At 55.4% G+C, this 25,540-nt stretch overlaps 1 protein-coding gene across 1 annotated transcript in view; it reads left to right on the forward strand.

Moving 5' to 3' along the window:
• The first annotated feature begins 4,494 nt into the window (after positions 1 to 4,494).
• LOC122558013 (ciliogenesis and planar polarity effector 1-like) overlaps positions 4,495 to 25,540 on the forward strand; it is a 445,779-nt gene continuing 424,733 nt past the window's right edge. The window contains exons 1-2 of the mRNA XM_087975303.1: positions 4,495 to 4,634; positions 5,171 to 5,399. Of these exons, the coding sequence (XP_087831429.1) occupies positions 4,550 to 4,634; positions 5,171 to 5,399 (314 nt within the window). The 5' untranslated portion in view covers positions 4,495 to 4,549. The remainder of the gene's footprint in view (positions 4,635 to 5,170; positions 5,400 to 25,540) is intronic.

A 25,540-nucleotide genomic window follows, 5' to 3' on the forward strand; every position in this document is an offset into this window, starting at 1 on the left:
GGAGACTGGGAGGACCAGAGTGAGAGAGAGAGGGAGGACCAGAGGGAGCGAGGGATTGGGAGGACCAGAGGGAGAGAGGGATTGGGAGGACCAGAGGGAGAGAGGGACTGGGAGGACCAGAGAGAGAGAGAGGGACTGGGAGGACCAGAGGGAGAGAGACTGGGAGGACAGAGGGAGAGAGGGATTGGGAGGACCAGAGGGAGAGAGGGACTGGTAGGACCAGAGGGAGAGAGAAAAAGACTGGGAGGACCAGAGGGAGAGAGGGTCTGGGAGGACCAGAGGGAGAGAGAGGGACAGGGAGGACCAGAGCGAGAGAGAGGGAATGGGAGGACCAGAGGGAGAGAGGGACTGGTAGGACCAGAGGGAGAGAGGGACTGGGTGGACCAGAGGGAGAGAGACTCTGAGGACCAGACAGAGACTGGGAGGACCAGAGAGAGAGAGACTGGGAGGACCAGAGAGAGAGACTGGGAGGACCAGAGAGAGAGAGACTGGGAGGACCAGAGGGAGAGACTGTGAGGACCAGATGGAGAGACTGGGAGGACCAGAGGGAGAGAGAGACTGCGAGGGACTGTGAGGGTGAGAGAGAGAGAGACGGTGTGGGACGACCAGAGGGAGAGAGGTTGGGAGGACCAGAGAGAAAGAGGGTCTGGGAGGATCAGAGGGAGTGAGATGGTCTGGGAGGACCAGAGGGAGTGAGATGGTCTGGGAAGACCAGAGAGAGCGAGGGTCTGGGAGGACCAGAGAGAGCGAGGGTCTGGGAGGACCAGAGAGAGAGAGCGATGGTCTGGGAGGACCAGAGAGAGAGAGAGATGGTCTGGGAGGACCAGAGAGAGAGTGAGAGCGATGGTCTGGGAGGACCAGAGAGAGAGTGAGAGCGATGGTCTGGGAGGACCAGAGAGAGAGGGACTGGGAGGACCAGAGGGAGTGAGACTGGGAGGACCAGAGGGAGAGAGGGTCTGGGAGGACCAGAGAGAGAGAGGGTCTGGGAGGACCAGAGAGAGGGAGAGACTGGGAGGACCAGAGGGAGGGAGAGACTGGGAGGACCAGAGGTAGGGAGAGACAGGGATGACCAGAGGGAGGGAGAGACTGGGAGGACCAGAGGGAGGGATAGACTGGGAGGACCAGAGGGAGGGAGAGACTGGGAGGACCAGAGGGAGAGAGAGAGAGAGAGAGACTGGGAGGACCAGAGAGAGAGAGAAATAGAGAGACTGGGAGGACCAGAGAGAGAGAGAAATAGAGAGACTGGGAGGACCAGAGATAGAGAGAAGGTCTGGGAGGACCAGAGAGAGAGAGAGAGAGAGGGTCTGGGAGGACCAGAGAGAGAGCGATGGTCTGGGAGGACCAGAGCGAGAGCGATGGTCTGGGAGGACCAGAGAGAGCGATGGTCTGGGAGGACCAGAGAGAGAGAGAGGGTCTGGGAGGACCAAAGCGAGAGAGAGGGTCTGGGAGGACCAGAGAGAGAGCGATGGTCTGGGAGGACCAGAGAGAGAGAGAGGGTCTGGGAGGACCAGAGCGAGAGAGAGGGTCTGGGAGGACCAGCGAGAGAGCGATGGTCTGGGAGGACCAGCGAGAGTGCGATGGTCTGGGAGGACCAGCGAGAGAGCGATGGTCTGGGAGGACCAGAGAGAGAGAGAGGGACTGGGAGGACCAGAGAGAGAGAGGCTGGGAGGACCAGAGGGAGTGAGGGTCTGGGAGGACCAGAGAGAGAGAGGTTCTGGGTGGATCTGAGGGAGAGAGGTTCTGGGAGGATCTGAGGGAGAGAGGCTGGGAGGACCAGAGGGAGAGAGGCTGGGAGGACCAGAGGGAGAGAGGCTGGGAGGACCAGAGGGAGAGAGGCTGGGAGGACCAGAGGGAGTGAGACTGGGAGGACCGGAGGGAGAGAGAGGCTGGGAGGACCAGAGGGAGAGGGACTGGGAGGACCAGAGGGAGAGAGAGATTGACTGCCAGGTCCAGAGGGAGTGAGACTGGCAGGACCAGAGGGAGTGAGTCTGGGAGGACCAGAGGGAGAGACTGGGAGGACCAGAGGGAGAGAGACTGGAAGGACCATAGCTGTACTGAGGAAGTATTTTCCCAGAAATACATTGTGAAGTTATGTGTGTGGAACTGAGAAATAAGAAAGGGATGATCAACCAATAGTCAGAGGAAATTGAGAAAAACTTTGTAAGGAGATTTCAGCTATCTGTAAGAATAATAGGGTGATTATGTTAGGGGATTTTAACTTTCCAAAAATAGACTGGGACTGCCATAATATTAATGGTTTGGGTGGAGAAGAATTTATTAAGTCCATACAAGACAATTTTCTGATTCAGAATATAGACGTACCTCCTAGAGAAGGTACTATAACTGGGTGACTAGGATTGGACACAGTGTTCCAAATGAGGCCTCACCAATTTCCTGTACAACCTCAACATGACTCCTCAACTCATGTACTCATAGGACTGAGCAATGAAGGCAAGAAGGAGATTTGGTTATCTGTAAGAATAATAGCGTGGTTATGGTAGGGGACTTTAACTTTCCAGACATCAACTGGGACTGCCATAGTGTTAAGGGTTTAGATGGAGAGGAATTTGTAAGTGTGCACAAGAAAATTTTCTGATTCAGTATGTGGATGTACCTACCAGAGAAGGTGCAAAACTTGACCTACTCTTGGGAAATAAGGCTGGGCGGTGACTGAGGTGTCAGTGGGGGAGCACTTTGGGGCCAGTGACCATAATTCTATTAGATTTAAAATAGTGGTGGAAAAGGATAGACCAGATCTAAAAATTGAAGTTCTAAATTGGAGAAAGGCCAATTTTGACAGGATTCGGCAATAACTTTCTAAAGCTGATTGGGGGCAGATGTTCGCAGGTAAAGGGACGGCTGGAAAATGGGAAGCCTTCAGAAATGAGATAACGAGAGTCCAGGGAAAGTTTATTCCTGTTCGGGTGAAAGGAAAGGAGAAAGTGAGGACTGCCCGATGCTGGAGATCAGAGCTGAAAATGTGTTGCTGGAAAAGCGCAGCAGATCAGGCAGCATCCAAGGAACAGGAGAATCGACGTTTCGGGTATGAGCCCTTCTTCAGGATTCCTGAAGAAGGGCTCATGCCCGAAACGTCGATTCTCCTGCTCCTTGGATGTTGCATGACCTGCTGCGCTTTTCCAGTAACACATTTTCAGGGTGAAAGGGAAGGCTGGCAGGTATAGGGAATGCCGGATGACTAAAGAAATTGAGGGTTTGATTAAGAAAAAGAGAGAAGCATATGTCAGGTATAGACAGAAGAGATCAAGTGAATCCTTAGAAGAGTATAAAGGCAGTCGGAGTATACTTAAGAGGGAAATCAGGAGGGCAAAAAGGGGACATGAGATAGCTTTGGCAAATAAAATTAAGGAGAATCCAATGGGATTTTATAAATACATTAAGGACAAAAGGGTAACTAGTGAGAGAATAGGGCCCCTCAAAGATCCCACTGGTCCTCACCTACCACCCCACCAATCTCCATGTACAGCGCATCATCCGCCGTCATTTCCGCCACCTCCAAACGGACCCCACCCTCCCCTATCAGCATTCCGTAAATGCCACTCCCTCCGTGACTCCCTCGTCAGATCCACACCCCCCACCAACCCAACCTCCATTCCTGGCACCTTCCCCTGCAACCGCAGGAGGTGCAAGACTTGCGCCCACACCTCCCCCCTCACCTCCCTCCATGGCCCCAAAGGAAACTTCCATATCCGCCACAGATTCACCTGCACCTCTACACACATCATCTATTGCATCCTCTGCACCCGATGTGGCCTCCTCTATATTGGGGAGACAGGCCGGCTACTTGCGGAGCGTTTCAGAGAACACCTCTGGGACACCCGGACCAACCAACCCAACCACCCCGTGGCTCAACATTTCAACTCCCCCTCCCACTCCACCAAGGATATGCAGGTCTTTGGACTCCTCCATCGCCAGACCACAACAACACGACAGTTGGAGGAAGAGCGCCTCATCTTCCGCCTAGGAACCCTCCAACCACAAGGGATGAACTCAGATTTCACCAGTTTCCTCATTTCCCCTCCCCCCACCTTGTCTCAGTCAAATCCATCAAACTCAGCACCGCCTTCCTAACCTGCAATCTTCTTCCCGACCTCTCCGCCCCCACCCCAGTCTGACCTATCACCCTCACCTTGACCTCTTTCCACCTATCACATTTCCGACGCCCCTCCCCCAAGTCCCTCCTCCCTACCTTTTATCTTAGCCTGCTGGACAAACTTTCCTCATTCCTGAAGAAGGGCTTATGCCCGAAACGTCGATTCTCCTGTTCCCTGGATGCTGCCTGAGCTGCTGCGCTTTTCCAGCAACACATTTTCACCCCTCAAAGATCAGCAAGGCGGCCTTTTTGTGGAGCCACAGGAGATGGGGGAGATACTAAACAAGTATATTGCATCAGTATTTACTGTGGAAAAGGATTTGGAAGTAAAGACAGATATTAAATCAAGAGATGCCTGTGCCGGTGTCGGACGTGTCGGTGGTGCTTGATGTTGGGCTGGATGCTGCTCTCGCTGTGATACAATCACTTGCCCGTTTCATGGCTGTGTACTTCAGTAACCAGCCTGTGTTTGTGATGCCCCCTCACCATATCGACACCCTGCCATCTCTGCATTGCAAAGCAGGTGCGACTGTGTTCTGACATTCCTCAGCGAGATGGCACCAACTGTGCTCAGCTGACAGTCAGGGTATTTGCCAGTATCTGGGCTCCTTGGAAACTGTGCTGAGGGTGGGAAGTGGCACCAGAGGAAAGTAGTGTCTGGACGTGGCATTGTCGCAGAGCTGGCTGGGCAGGAAGGGGGTTGGTGCTTGCCGGGAGGGTTTGGGTGAAGTGTCGGTTGGAGTGTTAAGCACTGTCTGGACGGGGGTCTTTTATAGTGAGTCTCCTAAAGGGGTCTAGGAGAAAGTGAGGACGGCAGGTGCTGGAGATCAGAGTAGAGAGTGTGCTGCTGGAAAAGCACAGCAGGTCAGGCAGCATCTGAGGAGCAGGAGAGTCGATGTTTCGGGCATAAGCCCTTCATCAGGAATGAGGCTTGTGGGCTGGGGCTGAGAGGTAAATGGGAGGGGGCGGGGTAGATATCTGGGGAGGTGGTACACTCAGCCTGCATGCCAGAGCAGGCCTGTCACTGCTGTAACTGTTTGCCATTGTGTTTCTGATCAGGTTGCTTTCCCCGAGTGGTCTTCCTGCGGCAGTGCCGTCTCTCACGGGCAGTACGAGAACAGCAGCTGTCCTCCACCTGGAGTGTGAAGTACACAGTCGAACTGCTGCTGCTCAGCCGGCTGGTTCCTGAAGCTGTCTGGTTTGCCTCCTGTCTTGGGGACTGGAAGAGTTCTGTGGTGCTGGGGCTGGCCTTCAGTCTGCACTGCCAAAACCTCCCTGAGCCTAGCAGGTAAAAGCCTGGTCAACTGCTCCCTCTGACATATGGGCTTCCTGTCCAGAAACCCAAACTGTGCAGTCTCTCAACAGCCTGAAGAGGCTGCTCTGGCTTCAGGTACATGATTTGTGAATTGAAGATAAGGCAGGGATTGAGCACTTGGTCGCTGCATTATTTGCGAGAGTGTTTTGAAATGACAGAATATTTTATCAGATAAAAACCAAAAGAATTGTAGATATTTTAAATCAGAAACAAAAGCAGAAATTACTGGAAAAGCTCAGCAGGTTTGGCAGCATGTGGAGAGAAATCAGAGTTAATGTTTCAGGTCGAGTGACCCTTCCTCAGCACTGATGGTAATGAGCAAAATGTTGGATTAAATGCAGAAGGAAAGGTGGAGGGAGGGGCTAAGGAGTAAATGCTAGGTGTAGATAGAGCCCAAAGAGAGAGAAGAGCAGTTGGACAGACAAGAGAGTGGATACCGATCTGGCTCGGAGAGTTAATGGAGACTGTTAGTGGCTAACAGTCGGTACTGTGTAATGGCAGCCTATGTGATCCAAGGCCTGGTGTGTGGGGTTGGGGTAAGGACATGGGAGAGCTCAAGCCCTAAGGTTGTTCACCTCGATATTAAGTCCGGAAGGCTGCAGAGTCTCCAAGCGGAAATTGAGGTGGTGTTCTCCCAGCTTGTGCTGAGCTTCACTGGAGCACTGCAGCAAGCCTGAGACAGAGATGTTGGCCTGGGAACAGGGTGGGGGGTTGAAGTGGCAGCAGCTGGAAGCTCAGGGTCGTTTTTGGGGCCAGAATGTAGGTGTTCTGCGAAGCAAGTCGATGCTTCGTTTCCCCAATGTGGAGGAGACACTACATTGTGAGCAGCGAATGCGATAGACCAGATTGGGTGAAGTGCAGGTAAAGTGCCGCTTCACCTGAAAGATGTACAGTATTTGGGCAAAAAGAGAGATGAGGTCCTGCAAATGTAGTTCAGAGAGTTAGGTAGGAAGTTGAAAAGCAGGACCTCTCAGGTTATAATCTCAATTACTTCCTGTGTCACGTACGAGTGAGGTTAGGAATAGGAAGATAGTACAGTTAAATACATGACCAAAGAGCTGGTGGAGGAGGAAGGGCTTCAGGTATGTGGGTCAATGGGACGTCTTCTGGGGCAGGAGGCACCTGTACAAGAAGGATGGGTTGCACCTAAGCTGGAGGGGCACCAATATCCTGGCATGGAGATTTGCTAGTGCCACTCAGGACTGTTTAACCTCGTGTGGTGGGGGAGGTGGGAACCAGAGCAATAGCTCAACAAGTAAAATGACTGAGGTGGAGTCAGAGACTAAGGCCAGTAAGGCTAAGAGGAAGAGCAGACAGGGAGAGGCCATTGAACACAGCTGGACTGGTGGTCTAGGGTGTATTTGTTTTAATGTGAGGAGTATGACCGGGAAGGCTGGTGAATTTCGAGCTTGGGTTAATAAAGGTAACTATGATGTTGTGGTTATTACAAAGACTTAGTTGAGAGAGGGACAAGACTGGCAGCTTAACAGTTCAGGATTTAGACATTTCTGCAAGTTCGAGAAGGATGTAAAATGGTTGGGAGAGTTAGGTTACTGATCAGGGAGATTATCACAGTGATACTAAGGGAGGACACCTTGGACGGCTTATCCACTGTGGGCCTTACGGGTGGACCTCAGGAATAGGAAGTGCACAGTCACTTTGGGATTATTCTACAGGCCTCTCAAAAGCCAGCAAGAGATAGAGAGTAGATAGGGAGGAGGCTGGAAGAACACAGCAAGGCAGGCAGCATCAGGAGGTGGAGACATTGACATTTCGGGTGTAACCCTTCTTCAGGGCTGGGGGTGGAATGGAAAGCCGCCTTCGCTGCCCTGTCTACCTGTGACTCCACTTTGAGAGAACCATGTACCTGAACCCCAATGTCCCTCTGTTTCACTACACTCCTTAAGGCCCGACCATTCACTGTGAAACTTCTACCTTGATTTGAGTTTCCAGAATGCAAGACCTCACACTTATCTATCTTCAACTCCATTGGCCATTTCTCGGCCCACTTTCCCAGCTGATCAAGGTCCTGCTGCAATTTCTGAGAACCTTCCTCTCTGTCCACGGTACCGCCTATTTTAGTGTCATCCTGCCTTGTACATTCCCATCCAAATCACTGATATCGATAACAAACAGCAATGGGCCCAGCACCGACCCCTGAGGCACTCCACTAGTCACGGGCCTGCAGTCCGACAAGCATCCTTCCACTATTACCCTCTGCTCCCACCATCAAGCCAATTGTGTCTCCAATTTGTTACCCCCCCTCCATCCCGCCATCCCCCCATTCCATGCGATCTAACCTTCCAGAGCAGCCGACCATGTGGAACCTTATCGAAGACCTTATTTAAATCCATATAGACTACATCTACCGCCCTGCCCTTGTCAACCTTCCTGGTCACTTCATCAAAGAACTCTAACAAATCTTTGAGAATAGATCTCCCACTCACAAAGCCATGCTGACTGCTCCTGATCAAACCCTGTCTTTCCAAATGTGTGTATATCTTATCCCTGAGAATCTTCTCAAGTAACTTACCCACCACAGATATTAGGCTTACTGGTCTATAGCTCCCAGGGTTTTCTTTGCTTCCCTTCTTGAATAAGGGCACGGCATTTGCTACCTCCAGTCATCTGGGACCTCACCCATGGCTAACAATGATGCAAAACTAGCAGCCAGGGCCCTGCAATTTCTTCTCTCATCTTGGATATATCTGGTCAGTACCAGGAGATTATCCACCTTCATAGATTCTAATACATCCAACACCCCTACTGTCCCCAAGATATGACCAGTAACTTGCTCAAGTTCCCAAGTCGTCATGTCTTTCTCCATGATGAACACAGAGGAGAAATCTTCATTGAGGATCTCGCTTACCTTCTGCAGTCCTACACCGACATGTCCACTCTGGGACTTGAGGGGTCCTATTCTCTATTTCTTTTTCCTTTGATGTACTTAAAAAACCTCCTTGGATTCCCCCTAATCTTCTTAGCCAAGGCTATCCCGTGCCCCTTTATGCCCTCCTGATTTCCTTCTTCAGTAAACTCCTGTATCCCCTGTCTCCCTCCAGGGATTCCCGTCATCCCAGCTGCGCCTGAGCCCCGCCTCCTCCTTTCTTCTGGTCAAAGCTTCAATCCATCTTGTCATCCAGGATTCCCTATTCCTGCCAACCTTGCTGTTTACCCTCACAGGAATATATAGACCTTGAACTCGAGCTATCTCACTTTCAAATGCCTCCCACTTGCTGGAGGTCCCATTGTCTGCAAACAAACTGCTCCAATCAACCCCCGCAAGCTCCTGTCTAATTCCATCAATAGTCACCCTGCCCCAATTTAGAACTTGATCCTGTGGACCAGTTTTGTCCCCATCCATAATTATTTTAAAATTATTAGAACCATGGTCATTGCTCTCCAAGTGCTCTCCCACTGTCACCTGTCCTGCCCTATTTCCCAAGAGTAGGTCAAATTTTGCCCCTTCCCGACTAGGACACTCTATGTACTGTTTCTGCTTCCAAAGTGAGGGTTGTTAAGAAGGCATACAGTGTTTCAGCTTTTATTAATAGAGGGATCGAGTTCCGGAACCATGAGGTTATGCTGCAGCTGTACAAAACTCTGGTGCGGCCGCACTTGGAGTATTGTGTACAGTTCTGGTCACAACTTTATAAGAAGGATGTGGAAGCTTTGGAAAGGGTGCAGAGGAGATTTACTAGGATGTTGCCTGGTATGGAGGGAAGGTCTTACGAGGAAAGGCTGAGGGACTTGAGGCTGTTTTCATTAGAGAGAAGAAGGTTGAGAGGTGACTTAATAGAGACATATAAGATAATCAGAGGGTTAGATAGGGTGGACAGGGACAGCCTTTTTCCAAGTATGTGGACGGCGAGCACGAGGGGACACAGCTTTAAATTGAGGGGTGATAGATATATGGATTAGTGGTGCTGGAAGAGCACAGCATCCGAGGAGCTGCCTGAACTGCTGTGCTCTTCCAGCACCACTAATCCAGAATCTGGTTTCCAGCATCTGCAGTCATTGTTTTTACCTGGGTGATAGATATAGGACAGATGTCAGAGGTAGTTTCTTTACTCAGAGAGTAGTAAGGGTATGGAATGCTTTGCCTGCAACCGTAGTAGATTCGCCAACTTTAAGTACATTTAAGTTGTCATTGGACAAGCATATGGACGTACATGGAATAGTGTAGGTGGGATGGGCTTCAGATTGGTATGGATTAGTGGTGCTGGAAGAGCACAGCGGTTCAGGCAGCATCCAAGGAGCTTCAAAATCGACGTTTCGGGCAAAAGCCCTTCATCAGGAATAAAGGCAGAGAGCCTGGAGCGTGGAGAGATAAGCTAGAGGAGGGTGGGGGTGGGGAGAAAGTAGCATAGAGTACAATGGGTGAGTGGGGGAGGGGGAGGGGATGAAGGTGATAGGTCAGGGAGAAGAGGGTGGAGTGGATAGGTGGAAAAGGTGATAGGCAGGTAGGACAAGTCATGGGGACAGTGTGGAGCTGGAAGTTTAGAACTAGGATGAGGTGGGGGAAGGGGAAATGAGGAAGCTGTTGAAGTCCACATTGATGCCCTGGGGTTGAAGTGTTCCGAGGCGGAAGATGAGGCGTTCTTCCTCCAGGCGTCTGGTGGTGAGGGAGCAGCGGTGAAGGAAGCCCAGGACCTCCATGTCTTCAGCAGAGTGGGAGGGGGAGTTGAAATGTTGGGCCACGGGGCGGTTTGGTTGATTGGTGCGGGTGTCCCGGAGATGTTCCCTAAAGCGCTCTGCTAGGAGGCGCCCAGTCTCCCCAGTGTAGAGGAGACCACATCGGGAGCAATGGATACAATAAATGATATTAGTGGATGTGCAAGTAAAACTTTGATGGATGTGGAAGGCTCCTTTAGGGCCTTGGATAGAGGTGAGGGAGGAGGTGTGGGCACAGGGTTTACAGTTCCTGCGGTGGCAGGGGAAAGTGCCAGGATGGGAGGGTGGGTTGTAGGGGCGCGTGGACCTGACCAGGTTGTCACGGAGGAACGGTCTTTGCGGAAGGCGGAGAGGGGTGGGGAGGGAAATATATCCCTGGTGTAGGGTCCGTTTGGAGGTGGCGGAAATGTCGGCGGATGATTTGGTTTATGCGAAGGTTGGTAGGGTGGAAGGTGAGTACCAGGGGCGTTCTGTCCTTGTTACGGTTGGAGGTGTGGGGTCTGAGGGCGGAGGTGCGGGATGTGGACGAGATGCGTTGGAGGGCATCTTTAACCACGTGGGAAGGGAAATTGCGGTCTCTAAAGAAGGAGGCCATCTGGTGTGTTCTGTGGTGGAACTGGTCCTCCTGGGAGCAGATCCGGCGGAGGCGGAGGAATTGGGAATACGGGATGGCATTTTTGCAGGAGGTAGGGTGGGAAGAGGTGTAATCCAGGTAGCTGTGGGAGTCGGTGGGTTTGTAAAAAATATCAGTGTCAAGTCGGTCATCATTAATGGAGATGGAGAGGTCCAGGAAGGGGAGGGAGGTGTCAGAGATGGTCCAGGTAAATTTAAGGTCAGGGTGGAATGTGTTGGTGAAGTTGATGAATTGCTCAACCTCCTCGCGGGAGCACGAGGTGGCGCCAATGCAGTCATCAATGTAGCGGAGGAAGAGGTGGGGAGTGGTGCCGGTGTAATTACGGAAGATCAACTGCTCTACGTAGCCAACAAAGAGACAGGCATAGCTGGGGCCCATACGGGTGCCCATGGCTACCCCTTTGGTCTGTAGGAAGTGGGAGGATTCAAAGGAGAAATTGTTAAGGGTGAGGACCAGTTCGGCCAAACGAATGAGAGTGTCGGTGGAAGGGTACTGTTGGGACGTCTGGAGAGGAAAAAACGGAGGGCTTGGAGGCCCTGGTCATGGCGGATGGAGGTGTAGAAGGATTGGATATTGGTATGACAGGGCGGCGCAACATCGAGGGCCGAAGGGCCTGTACTGCGGTGTAATGTTCTATGTTCTGTATAGAATGTGGGGAGATAGATGGTGACATGTTGAAAAATGTCCATATTACAGAGGAGGAAGTGCTGGATGTCTTGAAACGATTAAAGGTGGATAAATCCCCAGGACCTAATCAGGTGTACCCGAGAACTCTGTGGGAAGCTAAAGAAGTGATTATTGGGCCTCTTGCTGAGATATTTGTATCATCGATAGTCACAGGTGAGGTGCCGGAAGACTGGAGGTTGGCTAACGTGGTGCCACTGTTTAAGAAGGGTGGTAAGGACAAGTCAGGGAACTATAGACCGGTGAGCCTGACGTTGGTGGTGGGCAAGTTGTTGGAGGGAATCCTGAGGGACAGGATATACATGTATTTGGAAAGGCAAGGACTGATTAGGGATAGTCAACATGGCTTTGTGCGTGGGAAATCACGTCTCACAAACTTGATTGAGTTTTTTGAAGAAATAACCAAGAGGATTGATGAGGGCAGAGCAATAGATGTGATCTATATGGACTTCATTCAGGCGTTTGACAAAGTTCCCCATGGGAGACTGGTTAGCAAGGTTAGATCTCATGGAGTACAGGGAGAACTAGCCATTTGGATACAGAACTGGCTCAAAGGTAGAAGACAGAGGGTGGTGGTGCTGGAGGGTTGTTTTTCAGACTGGAGGCCTGTGACCAGTGGAGTGCCACAAGGATCAGTGCTGGGTCCTCTACTTTTTGTCATTTACATAAATGATTTGGATGTGAGCATAAGAGGTACAGTTAGTAAGTTTGCAGATGACACCAAAATTGGAGGTGTAGTGGACAGCGAAGAGGGTTACCTCAGATTACAACAGGATCTGGACCAGACGGGCCAATGGGCTGAGAAGTGGCAGATGGAGTTTAATTCAGATAAATGTGAGGTGCTGTATTTTGGGAAAGCAAATCTTAGCAGGACTTATACACTTAATGGTAAGGTCCTAGGGAGTGTTGCTGAATGAAGAGACCTTGGAGTGCAGGTTCATAGCTCCTTGAAAGTGGAGTCGCAGGTAGATAGGATAGTGAAGGTGGTGTTTGGTATGCTTTCCTTTATTGGTCAGAGTATTGAGTACAGGAGTTGGGAGGTCATGTTGCGGCTGTGCAGGACATTGGTTAGGCCACTGTTGGAATATTACATGTAATTCTGGTCTCCTTCCTACTCAGGGTTCAGAAAAGATTTACAAGGATGTTGCCAGGGTTGGAGGATTTGAGCTATAGGGAGGGGCTGAACAGGCTGGGGCTATTTTCCCTGGAGGTCGGAGGCTGAGGGGTGACCTTACAGAGGTTTACAAAATTATGAGGAGCATGGATAGGGTAAATAGGCAAGATTTAAGGTGAGAGGGAAAAGATTTAAAAGAGACTTGAGGGGCAACTTTTTTACGCAGAGGGTGGTTCGTGTATGGAATGAGCTGCCAGAGGATGTGGTGGAGGCTGGTACAATTGCAACATTTAAGAGGCATTTGGATGGGTATATGAATAGGAAGGGTTTGGAGGGATATGGGCCGGGTGCTGGCAGGTGGGACTAGATTGGGTTGGGATATCTGGTCGGCATGGATGGGTTGGACCGAAGGGTCTGTTTCCGTGCTGTACATCTCTATGACTCTCAGAGCCAATGGTGACCGGTGTGACCGCACTGACCGGTGTGACACCACTGACCGGTGTGACCGCACTGACCGGTGTGACCAGACTGACCGGTGTGACCCCACTGACCAGTGCGACCAGACTGACCGGTATGACTGCATTGACCAGTATGACTGCATTGACCGGTGTGACCCGACTGATCGGTGTGACCGCACTGACTGGTGTGACTGCACCGACTGGTGTGACCAGACTGACCGGTGTGACCGCACTGACTGGTGTGACTCCACTGACCGGTGTAACCAGACTGACCCCACTGACCGGTGTGACCCCACTGACCGGTGTAACCAGACTGACCGGTGTGACCGCACTGACTGGTGTAACCAGACTGACCCCACTGACCGGTGTGACCCCACTGACCGGTGTGACCACACCAACTGGTGTGACCCCACTGACCGGTGTGACAGCACTGAGCGGTGTGACCCCACTGAACGGTGTGACAGCACTGAGCGGTGTGACCATACTGACCGGTGTGACAGCACTGAGCGGTGTGACCAGACTGACCGGTGTGACCCGACTGACCACTGAGACCCCACTGACCGGTGTGACCAGACTGACCGGTGTGACCACACTGACCCCACTGACCGGTGTGACCGCACTGACCAGACTAACTGGTGTGACCCCACTGACCAGTGTAACCGCACTGACCAGGCCGACTGGTGAGACCCCACTGACCAGTGTGACCGCACTCACCCCACAGAGACCGGTGTGACCCCACTGACCGGTGTGACCACACTGACTGGTGTGACAGCACTGACCGGTCTGACCGCACTGACAGGTGTGACCAGACTGACCAGTGTGACCGTACTGACCGGTGTGACCAGACTGACCAGTATGACCCCACTGACCAGTGTGACTACACTGACCAGACCGACCAGTGTGACCCCACTGACCGGTGTGACCGCACTGACCAGACCGACCGGTGTGACCCCACTGACCGGTGTGACCGCACTGACCAGACCGACTGGTGTGACCCCACTGACTGGTGTCACCACACTGACAAGACTGACCGGTGTGACCGGAATGACCAGTGTGATCGGGCTGACCAGTGTGACCGGACTGAGCGGTGTGATCGGAATGACCGCACTGACTGGTCTGACCGCACAGACTGCACTAACCGGTGTGACCACACTGACCGGTCTGACCACACTGACCGGTCTGACCAGACTGACCACATTGACTGGTGTACTCGCACTGACCGGTGTGACCGCACTGACTAGTGTGACCAGACTGACCACATTGACCGGTGTAATCGCACTGACTGGTGTGACCACACTGACCAGTGTGACCAGACTGACCACATTGACTGGTGTACTCGCACTGACCGGCATGACCGCACTGACCAGTGTGACCAGACTGACCACATTGACCGGTGTAATCGCACTGACCGGTGTGACCCCACTGACCAGACTGAACAGTGTGACCGCACCGACCGGTGTGACCGCACCGACCGGTGTGACTGCACTGACCGGAATGACCAGTGTGACCAGACTGACCATACTGACCACACTGACCGGTGTGACCCCACTGTCCGGTGTAACCGGAATGACCAGTGCGACCACACTGACCGGTGTGACCAGTGTGACCGGACTGTCCAATGTGACCAGACTGACCATACTGACCACACTGACCTGTGTGACCGCACTGACCGGTCTGTCCGCACTGACCGGTCTGTCCACACTGACCGGTCTGACCTCGCTGACCAGTGTGACCACACTGACTGGACTGACTTGTGTGACCAGACTGACCAGTGTGACCATACTGACCGGTGTGACCACACTGACTGGTCTGACCGCACAGACAGGGGTGACCGAAATTACTGCACTGACTGGCCTGACCGGAATGACCAGTGTGAGCAGACTGACCATACTGACCGCACTGACCGGTGTGACCACACTGACTGGTCTGACCGCACGTACCGGTGTGACCGCACTGACTGGTCTGACCGCACGGACCGGTGTGACCGCACTGACTGCACTGACTCATGTGACCAGAATAACCAGTGTGACCAGACTGACCATACTGACCCCACTGACCGGTGTGAGAGGACTGTCTGGTGTGACCGCACTGACTGGTCTGACCACACTGACCGGTCTGACCACACTGACCGGTGTGACTAAACTGACCGGTATAACCGGAATGACCAGTGTGACCAGACTGACCATACTGACCACACTGACCGGTGTGACCGGAATGACCAGTGTGACCCCACTGACCGGTGTGACCGGACTGTCCAGTATGACCGGACTGTCCAGTGTGACCAGACTGACCATACTGACCACACTGACCGGTCTGTCCGCACTGACCGGTCTGTCCACACTGACCGGTCTGACCTCGCTGACCAGTGTGACCACACTGACTGGACTGACCTTTTTTGATTGGAGTAGATTAGATTAGATTAGATTACTTACAGTGTGGAAACAGGCCCTTCAGCCCAACAAGTCCACACCGACCCGCCGAAGCGCAACCCACCCATACCCCTACATTTACCCCTTTAACCTAACACTATGGGCAATTTAGCATGGCCAATTCACCTGACCCGCACATCTTGTCCAATGTGACCAGACTGACCATACTGACCTGTGTGACCGCACTGACCGGTGTGACCACACTGACTGGTCTGACCGCACGGACCGGTGTGACCGCACTGACTGCACTGACTCATGTGACCGGAATGACCAGTGTGACCAGACTGACCATACTGACCCCACTGACCGGTGTGAGAGGACTGTCTGGTGTTACCGGAATGACGAGTGTGACCGGAATGACCAGTGTGACCAGACTGACCATACTGACCTCACTGACCATACTGACCCCACTGACCGGTGTGACCACACTGTCCGGTGTGACCGGAATGACCAGTGTGACCACACTGACCACACTAACCGGTCTGACCTCACTGACCAGTCTGACCTCACTGACCGGTCTGACCTCACTGACCGGTGTGACCACACTGGACTGACTTGTGTGACCAGACTGACCAGTGTGACCACACTGACCGGTGTGACCGCACTGACAAGTGTGACCGCACTGACCAGACTGTCCAGAATGACCACACTGACTGGTCTGACTGCACTGACTGGTCTGACTGCACTGACTGGTGTGACCACACTGACCAGTGTGACCGCACTGACCGGACTGTCCGGAATGACAACACTGACTAGCCTGACTGCACTGACTGGTGTGACCACACTGACCGGTGTGTCCGGACTGACCAGTGTGGCCAGACTGACCACATTGACCTGTGTAATCACACTGACCGGTGTGACCGGACTGACTGGTCTGACTGCACTGACCGGTGTGACCGCACTGACCAGTGTGGCCGCACTGACCAGTTTGAGCAGACTGACCCCACTGACTGGTGTGACCCCACTGACCGGTGTGACCGCACTGACTGGTGTGACCGCACTGACCGATGTGATCGGAATGACGCCACTGACCGGTGTGACCGCACTGACCAGTGTGACCGGTGTAACTGCACTGACCGGTGTGACCGGCCTGACGCCACTGCGTGGTGTGACTGCACTGACTGGTGTGACTGCACTGACTGGTGTGACTGCACTGACCGGTGTGACCGGACTGCCGCCACTGACCGGTGTGACTGCACTGACTGGCGTGACTGCACTAACCGGTGTGACTGGACTGACCCACTGACCGGTGTGACTGCACTGACTGGTGTGACTGGACTGACGCCACTGAGCGTTGTGACTGCACTGACCGGCGTGACAGGACATACGGTGTGACCGGACTGACCGGTGTGACAGGACTGACCGGCGTGACAGGACTTACCGGTGTGACCGCACTGACTGGCATGGCCGCACTCACCAACTGACCACACTGACTGGTGTGACCACACTGACCAGTGTGACCGCACTGATCGGTCTGACCGCACTGACCAGACTGACCGTACTGACCGGTGTGACCACACTGACCGGTGTGATCACACTGACCGGTGTGATCGCACTGATCGGTGTGACCAGACTGACTGTTCTGACCACACTGACCGGTGTGACCGTACTGACCGGTGTGACCGCACTGACTGGTGTGACCGCACTGATTGGTGTGACCAGACTGACTGTTCTGACCACACTGACCGGTGTGACCGTACTGACCGTTGTGACCGTACTGACCGGTGTGACCGCACTGACTGGTGTGACCGCACTGATCGGTGTGACCAGACTGACTGTTCTGACCACACTGACCGGTGTGACCGTACTGACCGGTGTGACCGCACTGACCGGTGTGATCGCACTGACTGGTGTGACCGCACTGATCGGTGTGACCAGACTGACTGTTCTGACCACACTGACCGGTGTGACCGTACTGACCGGTGTGACCGCACTGACCGGTGTGATCGCACTGATCGGTGTGACCAGACTGACTGTTCTGACCACACTGACCGGTGTGACCGTACTGACCGGTGTGACCGCACTGACTGGTGCGACCGCACTGATCGGTGTGACCAGACTGACTGTTCTGACCACACTGACCGGTGTGACCGCACTGACCGCTGTGACCCCACTGACTGGTCTGACTGTACTGACTGGTCTGACCGCACTGACTGGTCTGACCGCACTGACCAGTGTGACCAGACTGACTGTACTGACCAGACTGACTGTACTGACCACACTGACCGGTGTGACCGTACTGACCGGTGTGACTGCACTGACTTGTGTGACCGCACTGACCGCTGTGACCCCACTGACTGGTCTGATTGTACTGACTGGTCTGACCGCACTGACTGGTCTGACCAGACTGACTGTACTGACCGGTGTGACCGCACTGACCGGTGTGATTGCACTGACCGGTGTGATTGCACTAACCGGTGTGACCGCACTGACCGGTCTGACTGCACTGACCGGTCTGACCGCACTGACTGGTCTGACCGCACTGACCAGTGTGACCAGACTGACTGTACTGACCGGTGTGACCGCACTGACCGGTGTGATCGCACTGACCGGTGTGATCGCACTGACCGGTCTGACTGCACTGACTGCTCTGACCGCACTGACCGGTGTGACCGCACTGACCCGGTGTGATCACACTCTCAGGACTGACCAGTGTGACTGCATTGGCCGGTGTGACTGGACTGACCAGACTGACTGGTGTGACCGCACTGACCGGTGTGACCGCACTGACCGGTGTGACCACACTGACCGGTGTGACTGCACTGACTGGTCTGACTGCACTGACTGGTCTGACCGCACTGACTGGTCTGACTGCACTGACTGGTGTGACTGCACTGACTGCACTGACCGCACTGACTGGACTGACCAGACTGACTGGTGTGACCGCACTGACTGGTCTGACCGCACTGACTGGTCTGACCGCACTGACTGGTCTGACTGCACTGACTGGACTGACCACACTGACCGGTGTGACCGCACTGACTGGTCTGACTGCACTGACTGGTCTGACTGCACTGACTGGTCTGACCGCACTGACTGGTCTGACTGCACTGACTGGTCTGACCGCACTGACTGGTCTGACTGCACTGACTGGTGTGACTGCACTGACTGCACTGACCGCACTGACTGGACTGACCAGACTGACTGGTGTGACCGCACTGACTGGTCTGACTGCACTGACCACACTGACTGGACTGACCAGACTGACTGGTGTGACCGCACTGACCCAGTGTGACTGCACTGACTGCACTGACCGCACTGACTGGACTGACCAGACTGACTGGTGTGACCGCACTGACTGGTCTGACTGCACTGACTGCACTGACCACACTGACTGGACTGACCAGACTGACTGGTGTGACCGCACTGACCCAGTGTGACTGCACTGACTGGTCTGACCGCACTGACTGGTCTGACTGCACTGACTGGTCTGACCGCACTGACTGGTCTGACTGCACTGACTGGTGTGACTGCACTGACTGCACTGACCGCACTGACTGGACTGACCAGACTGACTGGTGTGACCACACTGACCCAGTGTGACTGCACTGACTGCACTGACCCGGTGTCATCACATTGATAGGACTGACCAGTGTGACTGCATTGGCCGGTGTGACCGCACTGACCAGACTGACCGGTGTGACCGCACTGACTGGTGTGACCACACTGACCAGTGTGATCGGACTGAACGATGTAACTGCACTGACCGCACTGACTGGTCTGACCGGTGTGTCCAGACTGACCAAACTGAGTGACCAGAATGACTGTAAAGGCCAATGTGACCGGTGTGACAGGAGTGACTGCGCTGACCGGTGTGACAGTGATAACGAGAAAGAAATGACTGTAATGTTTGGGGTCACAGTTGAAGGATACGAGGTGGGACATATAGGACTGAGCTGAGGAGAAATGTCTTCACCCAGAGAGTGGGGAGCCTGTGGAATTCTGTGCCAAAGAAAGTGTTGTTTTCAAGTAGGAGGTCAGTCTAGCACTTGGGGAAGAATGGATCAAAGGATTTGGGGACAAAGTAGTAGCAGGCTATGAAGTTGGAGGATCACTCATGCTGATATTGAGTGGTGGAGCAGGCTAGAAGGGCTGAATGGTTTACCCGTGCCCTGTCCCGATGACCGAAGGATTCAGAGCCCTTGTACTGGTGTTCTGTTTTGAAGTATACACCATGGGTTGGAGCAGTAAGTCTTAGAGATCCATCCAGTACAGAAGAGGCCTTTCCGCACATCGAGTCTGCATCATCAAAAAACTACTCGAAACCCATCCCCTTCCTTGCACTAGGCCAATAACCCTGAACTGAAATTCCTGAAATCCCCTCTAAACCTCCTGTCTTTCACCTTAAAAATGTTCAGCATTGTTATTGTCCCTGTGATTAAGGGGGAGCGGCTGATTTCTATCCCCCCCCCCCCCCGTCCAAGCCCTTCATAATCTTATCCACCTCGATCAGGTTCCCCCTCAGCCTTCTCTGCTCTAAAGAAACCACCCTGAGCTTCTCCAGCCTGTCTTCATCACTAACCTGCTCCAGCCCAGGCAGTATCCTGGTGAATCCCCTCTGTACCCCCTCCCTGTACAATCACATCCTTCCTATAGTGTGGGCACCAGAAACTGCACACAGTCCTCCAGCTGTGGCCTCCCCAAACTCCTGTACAGCTCCACCAGAGCCTCCCTGCTCTGATCATCCAAGCCTCGACTGATAAAGGCAAGTATCCCCATAGCCTTCTTAACCACCCTATTAACCTGTCCTACCACCTCCAGGGATCTGTGGACAAACACCCCAAGGTCCCTCTGTTCCTCTGAGTTTCCTGCTGTCCTGTCATTCACTGAGTACTCCCTTGTCTTGTTCCTTCTTCCAAAGTGCATCCCCTCCCATTTCTCAGGGTTTAATTCCATCTGCCTCTGATCTGCCTACCTGACCAATCCGTTTCTATCCTCCTGTAATCTAACACCTTCCTCCTCACTGCCAACCACCCGGCCAATCTTTGTGTCATCCACAAACTTACTTCCCATCCCTCCCACATTCCCATCTCCATTGTTTATGAAGATCACAAACAATAAGGGACCCAGCAGTGATCCCTGTGGGACCCCACTGCACCCCGGGCTCCAGTCACACAAACAGCCTCCTGCCACCACCCTCTGTCTCCTGACACTAAGCCAGCTTTGGGTCCATCTTGCCCAGTGACCCTGGATGCCATGAGCTTTTACCTTCTGTATCCGTTTCCCATGTGAGACCTGGTCAAAGGCTTTGTCTCATTCATCAGTTTGAAAGGTTTTGTTAGTTTATTACACAATATTTTATAGCTAAAATTTACCAAGTGAAAATATGGTACAGTTATGAGACAAAATATAGACACAAAACTTAAAAAGACATCCTGATAAGACAGAAGAATGCGAATTAGTATAGAGGCAAAGTAAGTCTCTGTAGTTTGTGGTGGAATCTCTCTTCCAAGGCAGCATCTCATTCCTAAGTGACGAGTTAAGATTGCCGCTGTGATCATATGACTCTTGCGGAAGCTAAGTCTCGTTCACATTAAGGCATTGACTGTTTCAAACCAGCACCCCACCCCCCAACAGCACTCCCATACACCACATGGTGTTTTGCTGTGGGTGCGGCCGAGTTCATTCTGACCACGTTGTCCACAAATCCGAGTGATATCCCGGACTAGGCCGGAGGGAGCCAGCATTATCTTTGGTCCTGTCTGAAGTGAGGACTATATCTAGTTCCCGAATTCTCCCACTCTGCTCCTGGAGTTCTTTCAGAAATCGTCTTTCTCAGAAAAATGCAGCAGCTCTCAGAACAACTTCTCTAAAATTGTCTGATCTTACAGTAATGCGAGCGGGCCCGATGGGAGTCGGGGCGTAGTGGCAGTGAGAGCGAGGGGAGGTGGGGGAGTGAGAGACAGGTTGGGCGAGAGTGGGTCTGGGGGATAGTGTGCACCTGGAGGGAGCTGGGGAGATGAAACTGGAGGGATTGGGGAGTGCATTGGGGAGGAGTGTGGGTCTTGGGGGGGTGGGAGTGTGGGTCTCGGGGGGGTGGGGAGTGTGGGTCTGGGGGTGTGGGGAGTGTTGGTCTGGGGGGTGCGGAGTATGGGTCTATGGGTTATGGGGAGTGTGGGTGTGAGTCTAGGGGGTGGGGAGTGGGGAGTGTGGGTCTCTGGGGGGGTGAGGAGTGTGGGTCTGGGGGGGTGAGGAGTGTGGGTCTGGGGGGAGTGAGGAGTGTGGGTCTGGGGGTGTGGGGAGTGTTGGTCTAGTGTGTGCAGAGTGTGGGTCTATGGGGTGTGAGGAGTGTGGGTGTGAGTCTAGGGGGTGGGGACTGGGGAGTGTGGGTCTAGGGGGTGGAGAGTGAGGGTGTGGGGAGTGTGGGTCTCTGGGGGGTGAGGAGTGTGTGTCTCTGGGGGAGTGTGGGTCTCGGGGGGTTGGGGTGTGTGGGTCTCGGGGGAGTGGAGAGTGGAGAGAGTGGGTCTCGGGGAAGTGGGGAGTGTGGGTCTGGGGGGGTGGGGAATGTGGGTTTCGGGGGAGTGGGGAGTGTGGGTCTGGGGGGTTGGGGAGTGTGGGTCTCGGGGGGAGTGGGGTGTGTGGGTCTGGGGGGTGGGGAGTGTGGGTCTGGGGGGTGGGGAGTGTGGGTCTGGGGGAGTTGGGGTGTGTGGATCTCGGGGGGTGGGGAGTGGGGGCTCGGGGGTGTGTGGGTCTCGGGTTGGGGGGCGTGGGTCTCTGGGGGGTGGGGAGTGTGGGTCGCGGGGAGTGGGGAGTGTGGGTCTTGGGTGTGTGGGTCTCTGGGGGGTGGGGAATGTGGGTAGCGGGGGGCTGGGGAGTGTGGGTCGTGGGGGGATTGTGGAGCGTGGGTCTCTAGATGGAGTGGGGGGGTGTGGGTCTGGGGGGGGTGAGGAGCATGGGTCTGGGGGGTGGGGTGCATGGGGGTGGGGTGTGTGGGTCGTGGGGGGTGGGGACTGAGGGTCTGGGGGGTTGGGGAGCATGGGTCTCGCGGGGTGGGGAGCATGGGTCTGGGGCAGTTGGGGTGTGTGAGTCTGGGGGATCTGGGGTGTGTGGGTCTCGGGGGGTGGGGAGTGTGGGTCTGGGGGTGTTGGGGTGTGTGTGAGTCTGGGGGAGCTGGGGTGTGTGTGGGTCTCGGGGGGTGGGGAGTGTGAGTCTGGGGGAGTTGGGGTGTGTGGATCTCGGGGGGTGGGGAGTGGGGGCTTGGGAGTGTGTGTGTCTCAGGGGTTGGGGGGTGTGGGTCGCGGGGAATGGGGAGTGTGGGCCTTGGGGGGTGGGGAGTGTGGGTCTCGGGGGGATGGGGAGTTTGGGTCTGGGGGGTGGGGAGTGTGGGTCTGGGGACTGTGGGTCTGGGGGGTGGGGAGTGTGGGTATCGGGGGGTGGGGAGTGGAGGCTCGGGGGGGTGTGGATCTCAGGGGTTGGGGAGTGTGGGTCTGGGGGGGTGGGGAGTGTGGGTTTCTGGGGGGGTGGGGTGCGTGGCTTTCTGGGGGTTGGGGTGTGTGGGTCTTGGGGGGTGGGGACTGAGGATCTGGTGGGTTGGGGAGCTTGGGTCTCGCGGGGTGGGGAGCATGGGTCTGGGGGAGTTGGGGAGTGTGAGTCTGGGGGAGTTGGGGTGTGTGGGTCTCGGGGGGTGGGGAGTGGGGGCTCGGGGGTGTGTGGGTCTCAGGGGTTGGGGGGTGTGGGTCTCTGGGGGGTGGGGAGTGTGGGTCGCGGGGGGTGGGGAGTATGGGCCTCGGGGGATGGGGAGTATGGGCCTCGGGGGGTGGGGAGTATGGGCCTCGGGGGGATGGGGTGTTTGTGTCTGGGGGATGGGGAGTATGGGTCTGGGGAGTGTGGGTCTGGGGGGTGGGGAGTGTGGGTCCCGGGGGGTGGGGAGTGGGGTCTCAGGGGGGTGGGGAGTGTGGGTGGGGAGTGTGGGTCTGGGCGATGGGGAGTGTGGGTCTTGGGTGAGTGGGTTTCGGGGGGTTGGGGGTCGTGGGTCTGGGGGGTGGGAAGTGTGGGTCTAGGGGTTGGGGAGTGTGGGTCTGGGGTGTGAAAGTCTCGGGGGGGTGGGGTGTGTGGGTCTGGGGGTGGGGAGTGTGGGTCTCGGTGTGTTTCGTGGGGTTGTGGGTCTCGGGTTTTGGGGAGTGTGGGTCTCCGGGGGGTTGGGGAGTGTGGGTCTCTTGGGGGTGGGGAGTGTGGGTCTGGGGGGTGAGGGGAGTGTGGGTCTGGGGAGTGGGGAATGTGGGTCTGGGGGGTGAGGAGTGTGGGTCTTGGGAGGGTGGGGAGTGTGGGTCTCTGGGGCGTGGGGAGTGTGGGTCTGGGGGGTGAGGGGAGTGTGGGTCTGGGGGGTAAGGGGAGTGTGGGTCTGGGGAGTTGGGAGTGTGGGTCTCTTGGGGGTGGAGAGTGTGGGTCTCTTGGGGGTGGAGAGTGTGGGTCTCGGGGGAGTGGGGAGTGTGGGTCGCGGGGGGTGTGGGGAGTGTGGATCTCGGTGGGTGTGGGGAGTGGGGGTCTCAGGGGGGTGGGAGTGTCGGTTTCGGGGGGTTGGGGAGTTTGGGTCTGGGGGTTGGGGAGTGTGGGTCTGGGGGGGTGAGGGGAGTGTGGGTCTCTGGGCGGTGGGGAGTGTGGGTCTCTGGGCGGTGGGGAGTGTGGGTCTCGGGGGCGGTGGGGAGTGTGGGTCTCTGGAGGAGTGGGGAGTGTGGGTCTCTGGGGGGGTGAGGGGAGTGTGGGTCTGGGGGAGGAATGGGGAGTGTGGGTCTCTGCGGGGATGGGAGTGTGGGTCTGGGGGTGTGTGGGGAGTGTGGGTCTGGGGTTGGGGAGTGTGGGTCTCGGGGAGGGGGGTGGTGAGTGTGGGTCTCTGCAGGGAGGGGAGTGAGGGTCTGGGTGTGTGTGTGTCTGGGGCGTGGGGAGTGTGGGTCTGGGGTGTGTGGGTCTCGGGGGGTGTGGGTCTGGGGGGTGGGGAGTGTTGGTCTGGTGTGTGTGGGTCTCGGGGGGGTTGGGGGTGTGGGTCTCGGGGGGGTGGGGAGTGTGGGTCTCGGGGAGATGGGGAGTTTGGGTCTGGGGGGTGGGGATTGTGGGTCTGGGGGGGTGTGGGCAGTGTGGTTCTCGTGGGGTGGGGAATGTGGGTCTCGGGGGGAGTGGGGAGTGCGTGGGTCTGGGGGGAGTGGGGTGCGCGAGTCTCTGGGGGCTGCGGAGTGTGGTTCTTCGGGGGAGTGGGGAGTGTGGGTCTGGGGAGTGTCGATGTGTGGGTCTGGGGAGTGTGGATGTGGGTGTCTGTGGGGAGGGGAGTGTGGGTCTGGGCGGGTGGGGAGGAGGGTCTTGGGGTGGGTTTGGGGAGTGTCTGGGTGTGGGGAGTGTGGGTTGCGGAGTATGGATCTCGGGGGGGGGAGTCTGGGTCTCGGTGGGGTGGGGAGTGTGGGTCTCTGGAGGAGTGGGGAGTGTGGGTCTCTGGGGGGGTGAGGGGAGTGTGGGTCTGGGAGGGGATGGGGAGTGTGGGTCTGGGGGGGTGGGAAGTGTGGGTCTGGGGGTGTATTGAGTATGGGTCTGGGGGTGTGGGGAGTGTTGGTCTGCGGGGTGCGGAGTATGGGTCTATGGGTTATGGGGAGTGTGGGTGTGAGTCTAGGGTGTGGGGAGTGGGGAGTGTGGGTCTCTGGGGGGGTGAGGAGTGTGGGTCTGGGGGGGTGAGGAGTGTGGGTCTGGGGGGAGTGAGGAGTGTGGGTCTGGGGGTGTGGGGAGTGTTGGTCTAGTGTGTGCGGAGTGTGGGTCTATGGGGTGTGAGGAGTGTGGGTGTGAGTCTAGGGGGTGGGGACTGGGGAGTGTTTGTCTAGGGGGTGGAGAGTGAGGGTGTGGGGAGTGTGGGTCTCTGGGGGGTGAGGAGTGTGTGTCTCTGGGGGAGTGTGGGTCTCGGGGGGTTGGGGTGTGTGGGTCTCGGGGGAGTGGAGAGTGGAGAGAGTGGGTCTCGGGGAAGTGGGGAGTGTGGGTCTGGGGGGGTGGGGAATGTGGGTTTCGGGGGAGTGGGGAGTGTGGGTCTGGGGTTTGGGGAGTGTGGGTCTCGGGGGGAGTGGGGTGTGTGGGTCTGGGGGGTGGGGAGTGTGGGTCTGGGGGGTGGGGAGTGTGGGTCTGGGGGAGTTGGGGTGTGTGGATCTCGG

This window comes from Chiloscyllium plagiosum, unplaced genomic scaffold (assembly GCF_037043375.1).
Source record: "Chiloscyllium plagiosum isolate Xiang-an unplaced genomic scaffold, Cpla_swu_hap1 HiC_scaffold_2, whole genome shotgun sequence".
Taxonomy (NCBI): Eukaryota; Metazoa; Chordata; class Chondrichthyes; order Orectolobiformes; family Hemiscylliidae; genus Chiloscyllium; species Chiloscyllium plagiosum.